The 8,415-nt window shown below is 44.5% G+C and overlaps 1 protein-coding gene across 1 annotated transcript; it reads right to left on the bottom strand.

Annotated features, from left to right (window-relative positions):
- Window positions 1-1,071: 1,071 nt before the first annotated feature.
- On the bottom strand, window positions 1,072-4,590 carry LOC147889150 (putative serine/threonine-protein kinase PBL7). The gene is made up of 7 exons (XM_087391207.1): window positions 4,108-4,590; window positions 3,596-3,834; window positions 3,208-3,340; window positions 2,200-2,458; window positions 1,961-2,093; window positions 1,721-1,810; window positions 1,072-1,627 (listed from the first exon to the last, which is right to left on the bottom strand). The coding sequence occupies exons 1-7, from the start codon at window positions 4,307-4,309 to the stop codon at window positions 1,427-1,429; spliced, it is 1,257 nt and encodes a 418-aa protein (XP_087247333.1). The 5' UTR covers window positions 4,310-4,590; the 3' UTR covers window positions 1,072-1,426.
- Between the last annotated feature and the right edge of the window lie 3,825 nt (window positions 4,591-8,415).

Below are 8,415 nucleotides of genomic sequence, written 5' to 3'. Positions count from 1 at the left end.
GAGACAAAAGTTTAGATCTCATTTCTTAATAAGCACCAAACATCTTATTATTCAAGTGAATCCTTGTACTAATAACAAAAAGATTGCATGTATACTCTAGATGTTCTTTGTATGGAATATTACAATCCCATTCAAGTTTAATATTAAAATTACCACTCTCTTATCTTACTGTGTAAGGTAGCATGTCTAGATCAACTCATAGCTATAGGAATCACTATGTGAGTTAAATGCTAGCCTTTGAAAATTAAACAAGCCATAAGTGCCAATAAAGTAGAATGCTTATTATATTCATTTGGTTCAAGTGCTGAAGGATACTACAAGGTTGAAAATCAATACTTCTATCATGCTCAAACCAGAAAGCTACATATGCTCTGACACATATCCACAGTGCCATTCACACCCCTTTATATAAAGCTCTTCATCCTGAGGTCTAGGCAGAACCAGAGAGCTGAAAGCCACACTTAGGGAAGCTTCAAGCAAAGGCTAGTGTGCAGGCTGAAAAGACGATCACTAATTATTGATGTTAGGGCGACTCGGATAGGGCTTATGTAACAGCTATCACTAACTAATGAAAGTCTTGCTATCAAAAACTTGACATGCCATACTGGTGAATTTCAAAACTTGAGGCAGATTTGCGAGAGCTGATCTGGGCGAGTCCAAATAAGCTAGGCCGACATGTAATCGGGTCTCTGAGGCTAGCTAAACAAGAAGTTTGATCATAGGACAGTCTGGGGAAACGAACGGTACATCTGCCTAAATTGAGTAACCCAGGCTTAAGATAAGGGTATAGAGACGAGGCCTGAGTTCCAGAGTCAAGTATTGTTTGTTCGAAGCGAAAGTACTATGGTTGAGGTCTGAAAAGTCTCATGAAAGTCACAGGTGTGGCCACGCATATTATCATTTTGAGGCCAAGCTAGTGTCCCAGAGCTCGAGTATTGACAAATTTTTTATTCTTCTCGTTTAGTGCTTGCTTTGTCACGGCTATAACAACAAATAATCGCCAATTCTTTTGGCAGTCCATAGCATTTCTGTCCTGCTTTCCTACACATATATGATGTTGACATATAGAACTGTATTAAAGATAGGGATTCAGCTCATCGTAAAATTGATGTTGATTACATGTACACAATTATAATGCGCTATTACAACAGATTTTAGAATTTGCAGAGCGCTTGAACTTCAACGTTAGCTTGACAAACCATGTCAATGAGCAGGTAGTCTGGACAGATGTACAAAATTTTAAAATTCCCTATCCGCTCGCAAAAGACTGAGCTCATCCAATGCCTATAAAATCTTATACAAAGATATCCAGTTGAGGGTCCAGGTCTCCGCTGTGGAGATGTGTTTCCACCCCAAAAGCAATGCTGACAATATGAAATGAGAGCAAGACAGAGCCTTTCCTAGAGGTAACAAATATTGACCTTACTCAGCTTTCACCTGCTCCACTGCTGCCACTGTCAATGGAGGAAGACTTGAGGGTCACTACCCGATGATGGAAATTGGGAGTGCTGACAATCTTAGATCCTTTCTTCTGCTTCACAAGAGGAATCAAAGACTGTACTACATCCGTCATAAGGGGGCGATAATCAGCCTCCGGTTGAACACACATTGCAGCTATTGCTGCCACCTATACAGACCACCGTGAAGCATTACAAACCCACTCATGGATTCACAACTCAGGATTTAGCAATTGAGTCTCTCACATCATGTGAAGCCTGACCTGTATTAGCTCTTTCATGGCGAATTGTCCCTCCAAGACAGGATCCACCATTTCAACAAGCTTATCTCTGTCTGTAAGCCGAGGAAGTGCCTGCAGGATAGCCAAACGGCAAATATGTCCAAAGAACGACCAACAAGACAAGAATAGAATTCAGATAAGTGCCAGTATGCAGAGGGTTCATGCATTCTCAACTCCATTGAACCATCATACAGCCAGATGAATGAGGCTGACGGAAAGTACCCAGGAGACCAGAACACCCTGTCCAGGAGGTCGTTTCATGTCGACCGGGACACGTCCAGTCAGCAACTCAAGCAAGACTACTCCATAACTGTAAACATCGGACTTCGTCGTCAAATGCCCAGTCAGTGCATACCTGCCATTTTATGACACAGAATGTCCATCAATAGTGCTTCCGCTAGCTTAGAAGCAAAACGACACAAAAATTCAGGACCGGTCAATTTATACGAAATCACACTCACTCTGGTGCAACATATCCATGTGTTCCCAGCACACGTGTGGAGACGAGTCCTCCGATTTTGTCCGATCCCAGCTTTGCAAGCCCAAAGTCGGACACTTTTGCATTGAAATTTGAATCCAAAAGAATGTTACTGCTCTTGAAATCACGATGGATCACAGGCGGGTTCACACATTCATGAAGATATTCAAGACCTCTGGCAGAGTCCAGGGCTATCCTCATCCTTGTTTCCCAATCAAGAACAGGAGGATTTCCAGAAGTTCCTATGCAAGAACCATTGTGCCACAGATCATATACTCACACATGCATATGGACACAGAAACATGCATATGCACACACGTACACAGGGAGACAAAGAAGTACACATGCATATGACATAACACCGTGCATGCATACAAACACAAAAACGTGCATTAGACTAGACTGGACCATTCCCACTGACTTATGAGCTCTCAGCAGTAATTATGCACACTAGCATACATTCATATATCACCTTTCTGCCTAGTTCCCGTTAAGGCTCTCATGCGGGGGCAGACCAACAGTTGACGAAGGCTAGTGCTTGGGCAAGGGCCGGTCAAAGATAGCCCACGTTCTCTTCGGAACAACTAGTTTTATCTTTACTCACTCAAAGCAGCAAAACTGCTCAGAAAAGGAGGCAAAAGCATCACAAAAAGGATTATTTCTATGTCAATCGGTCAAATCTACATATCCATAGTGACGCCTTATCACCATTCTCTGAAATATCTCGCCTCTCAATTAATCTCATGGGGTCTTTAGTCAAGCTAGAATTGGAGCAGTCTCATCTCGGCTCTGCGGAACTGAAGCAGAAAGGTATCCCTCTAAAGCAGTGCCAACGTGGCTACATACTGGATATCAGTAAATACCCTCGCACAGTTACACTGGGACATGTTAAAGCCTTCTATCTGCTTCTTTGCATTCGACTTGCAAACTTCGCACTTAGCCAGCGTGACATTTTTATTTGGAAATTGTGAGGGGGAAAAGAGAGTTTTACCATCGGAATACAGGTGCTCTTGAAGGTTGCCATTGGGCATGAACTCATAGACTAGTAATCTATGATCTTGATCAGCACAGTACCCAAGCAGTTCCACAAGATATGACGAATGAAGGCGGCTCAGCATATCAACCTGACAGCCAACGCAATCGTTAGCTCAATATTTTGAGCAGCTTTCAGGCGAACTAAAATACCCTGCAAACCGCTGCAGATCAAGCAAGCGTTGCCAGGACGGGCATCCGCGACACGGGGTCACCTATCAATAGGAAAGCATATTCTCACTCAGGAATGGTAAAATCGCGCGTTTGGGCACACGCATACGCAGAGGAGTCCCAGGAACAGATGCTTCCACGGATTAAAAAGGGTGTGCGAGGAGGCAGAGGTGCACCTCTACTCGGAACTCATGGTCCCCTTGCTTGCTAGCTCGATCCAGCTGCTTGATAGCAGCCGGCCTCCCATCCGGAAGAACACCTCTGTACACCGAGCCGAATCCACCGTGCCCAACGACATAGGCCTGGTTGAAGTTACATGTGGCTGTCTGCAATTGTTTGACTGTGAAAACTTGAGCATCTGTTGACTCTAAGCTGACCGGAGGAAGTGCACATTCGACGCCTTCATCTCTGAACCCTACGGTTGCAAAAAGTGTTCATTTCTCAGAGTACCATCAAGTAGTGGTGAACAAAGTCTTAAAACAGCAACAATGGTACTTGATATCTTCTCCTCTCTCGCTAGACTAGCACAGTGAGTGTGTGAAACACTGGGCCGCTCCCTTTGCAGAGAGGGAATCTTTCTGTACTGATGACAACAAGCGACTTTTGTGATCCTGCAATTTTTTCAGATCAATTCACAGCGAAGAATGGCATTGCAAACTTGCCCTTTCGAGATTAAACAACAACTTACTGTGACTGCGGGACTTTTTCTTTACTTTGCACCGTATGTAGCAGTAGTAAAGGAACACCACCAACAATGCCGACACAGCGAGGGCTGCGATGACTGCCAGGACAACAAGCGCAATGCTCGTCTTTTTCCCCGCTGCATTTTGAATGTTGTCGGTCGTGTGAATGGTCACAACAACTCCTACCTCTGTTAGACTGCGAATCATGAGAAGTGCCCTTCGCTCTCAAGCTCGTACTAAGGAAAAAATATATATCTCTAATGTTGGTGGTAGGCTGCGCATCGGACCGGGGGACTTTTGGTGGAACTCTTCGTCTTCCACTTGTTGGTCCAACTCTTCCTCTCCAAGAAGCAAACAACGGCGGCAGGCTTAGGCCGAGTAAACCGAAACCAGGCGACAGTTGGAGACCTGCAAGAGAGGTGGATGAAATGCGCCCACGGTGCCACAGGCGAGCTAAGGGATGGATTTGGAGGTGACGGGAAGACGATGAGCCTACACGTGTGGTGGCGGGGAGGGGCAGGGCGGGGCGGTGAGCAGAAATTGAAAGTGAAAGTAGCAACAGGGCTGGGCTCAAGAGGAGTGCAGTTCTAAGACAGTCGAAGCTTCTTCTTCATTCGTCTCAATGCTCCTCAATCCTCATGGTGAGCGCCACAGTTACACACATTCGGCATTGGGCCGCAGTAGATTAAATTTCCTTATATATATATATTTTTTAAAAAATTCTCTCTCACTTTTATGCCACACAAAATTTCCCGCTCATTTCCTACTTTTTTAACCCGCCAATTTATTATATTATATACTGGCATTTTCTGTGCTTCAACCTTTTCCATTTTTGGCCCTTCATGGAAAATTATACACGTGCCCCTGCCTTGCCTTCCGTCTCTACTTAATTCCGCCCTAATGAGGATGTCCATTGTCCCCCCATACTTTGATATATATATATACCCCATGCTTTGATATATATATATATATATATACATATTTATCAATTTTAAATGTCTTGAGTAGTGTTGTTCGCCTGTCGTGATGGAAGGGAGGCCTTAGTAACGAATTGGGGGTCGTTGGAAAAGCGCAAAACTATTTTTCTTTGATTTTTGGTAGGGCGTCCCATTTTGTTGCGCGTTTATTGGTCCATAGCCACGTGTTAGCTTGGTGGCCCAGTCGTGTCAAGAGAGTGTGCGTGGACTGGGACTTTGTCTTGGGCTCAATCCTACATGGCGAGCTGTACTATCGGTCGTGTTGGGGAGAATGTGTGTGGACTACGTCTTTAACTCTCAATTTATCAAGAGTGAGTGCATGCAATAACCAAATGAACATGCAGTTTGAATCACGCTTCCATTTTGGTGGGTGCACGCCATGCATATAGTTGCCCCTATCGATCAATGGATACTAGTAGTGGTAATTTTGCACGAGGTGTGGATTACATTTTCGTTTTCCTTCGTTCTTGATATTCCCTATTCCATTCAAAGTTCGAGCAAGCTTCCATGTCATTGGAAGATTGTGTGACTCGATTGGTGGGAGAGTTTTCTTGATTTGGATGGTATGCCTGCTTTTCCATGTGGTTGTACTAACAAAGTGTTGTATGCGTGCAAAGCTTGAACATTTTGGTAAACCTGTAGCGGAGTCATGCGTGGATGAAGGAACGTCTAGTGTTGCAAAGGTGGAAGGTGTCTCTAAGGGTGTCATTTCGAAGGATTGTGAGTTGTTGTTCTGTTGTTGCATGTTAGAAATTTTGTCCGCAACGCCTTGACTGTGGATGCTTGACACTCAGTTTGGCAGCTGGACTTGTGTCCTGTTCGACCAATTGCACAATCTCCACTTCGTTTCCCCCTGGACGAATCTGTGTAGCTATGGATCCATCACGTCTAAAGCGGAGCCGGAGGGAGGCGCCCAACGATAGTAGAGCGCATAGGAAGACGATGAAAACTGGGTTTGAAGCCGTCGCTTCACAAGCTTGCTCCAAGGGTGGGTGACTCATTGGTTCTTATTTATGTTCTGTTGTTTATTGGTTGGCATAGCACTGGTTCTCATAGCATTGGTTCTTGCTTTGTGGCGCATTTCCCAATCGATCCAAATCCTGCAAACCATAGTTCGGAAGATACTGCAACACAGAGGAACACCCACACGTCTAAAGTGCAAAATAACCTTTTACATAGGCCCTCCACTATGAGCAAAATACAAATGGAATGTAGCATGGAGCTTGTGAGCTTGCAAGCGCCAACCTCCGAGGCTTTAATAATTGCAATACTCTTTGAATGACCCCATCGTTCTTAACACTCCCAATATCCAAAAACGATCGACTGTATTTACAAACCAACTCGAAGTGCCAATACAATAAAGAAATTTGTGAAGTTTTGTGTTTTCTTTATTACGTGACTCTAGACCAAATACTTACGCTTGCCTGAGGCGAACTTGTAGCAAATATTGTCTGCGCACCGTAGGATTGTAAGTGCATTACGATTGTGCATCGAGCATGCCGTCAAACTATGTACCAATGCATTAACAACCCATTTCAGAGACACGCACAATGAACCTTGGGAGTAATACCCATGGAAGAACGAAACTATAGAGCGCATTCATTACCTCACTTATAACCAGACGTGGACCTAACTAAACGACCATGCAACCCCACTTCGCTACTCTTGTGTGCACGCAAGTTAAACACACCTTGCACTTAGTATTTCTATAGCATAGATTTTAAATTTCTAAGCATGTCACAACTAGTCACACCAAAGGGGCAAAACCATGCACTTTCTTTTTCTCAAAAGTTAGAATGATAATTCTCAACATCATTATCCACACTATGTGATGCCTCTTACATTTTTTCCAAATCGCTATCATTGTTTCTAGCCGTTGCGAGCCTACCAACAAAGATTGAGGCCGTGGTAGAGCATGAGAACAAGGAGCATGCAATACGCCATCGAAGTTTCCTAGAAATTCAAGGGCGTTGGTCCCATCGAACCATAAAGTGGGTCACTCCAATGCGCTCCCAATCTTGAAAATTGCAAAGTTGTTCGAGTACGTGAACCACCGTTTCGCATTCGAAGGATGTGTAGTTTCCAAATACGGCACCTACAAAGCAAGGGATGCCTCATATGCAACGCACCTATGTGTAGATCTCACTGACTCAGAATGTTATGAGACTATGACCCTTCATGTTCCCCACAACTACATATTCCATCTAAAAGACATTTTGGAGGTTGATGAATATTATAGGATCAAGGGCCCATCGATTGCGAAGAAAAGCAATGGTGAAGGTGGGACTAGTGACATCTCCATGCGCATTGATGCAACGACTAGTGTTGTGAAAGCGGAGCCCTTTGATGGCACCCTTTATCTTGTCCCTGAGAAGACTATCAGTGTGTATGTGCCTTGGGTTGTGCAGCAAATGCTGAATGGCAAAGTTCCATTCAATTGAGTGATGGAAACTATCGCGTTCGTAGTGGTCAAGGTGGACTTAGACATGTCTGCATTTGAGCAAATTATAATAGTAGACGGTCCCAACCCTGAGGACCACGCTACGGTAATAACTCACCCTGCTGCTCTTCTTTAGTAAAAACTAGATGTACTGCACCGAGCAATTGGCAAATGATTGTAGCTGTCTTGTGCAGCAGATCGTCATCCCACTTTATCTCGTTTGATCCAAGAATTTGTTGATGGAGGGATACTGATGTGCGAAACATCTCATATATGCGTGCACGGCATTCTCTTGCAATTTTTGATTTCACCATGCTTACAGCAATGCCTGAGGGCCGTCTTCGTGAAAGGCTTCTCTTTGCTTTCAGGCTACGACCAAAAGGTAGTCCTAATCAAATACATGGTTGCCGATTCGGTATTGATGTGTTGTCTATAAAGTTCACCATCTGTGCACTACCCTACATGCACTCTCTGGTTTTTTTGTGTAGGTCAATGGGGTGCTTCAGTTTGTTGACATGAACGGACCCCTCGTCGAGTTTCATCACGGCGAGTGCACAGGTCCCCACATCAGTCGTGATCCCACGCACCCCTTTTGCTACATTAGTGGCAACCCGCAAGACATTATCCGAATTCCTTCCCTGAGAGGGCACGTTGTTCTTCATGACGGCACAGTTGTTGATGTGAAACTTCGCGAGGCATATTTGGACGAGGTGTTGTGCTTGCGGCTTCCATTCATTGAGTACTACATGCGTAGTGTGGTCGCCACGAGGATCCTCCTCGACCATCATCCTTTCGAATATTTCACCATCAGTTGTGTTGGCTACATTACGACATTCGATGCCAATGCCTAAGGCGAACACTTTATAGCTCACTACACGTTGTGTCCACCACAGGCA

Source organism: Dipteris shenzhenensis, chromosome 20 (genome assembly GCF_047967505.1).
Source record: "Dipteris shenzhenensis isolate YYH24624 ecotype China chromosome 20, Dip_SZ_1.0, whole genome shotgun sequence".
Lineage (NCBI taxonomy): Eukaryota > Viridiplantae > Streptophyta > Polypodiopsida > Gleicheniales > Dipteridaceae > Dipteris > Dipteris shenzhenensis.
The sequence above is the reverse complement of the archived record's forward strand: the minus strand, read 5'-3'. Positions and strand labels throughout refer to the sequence as shown.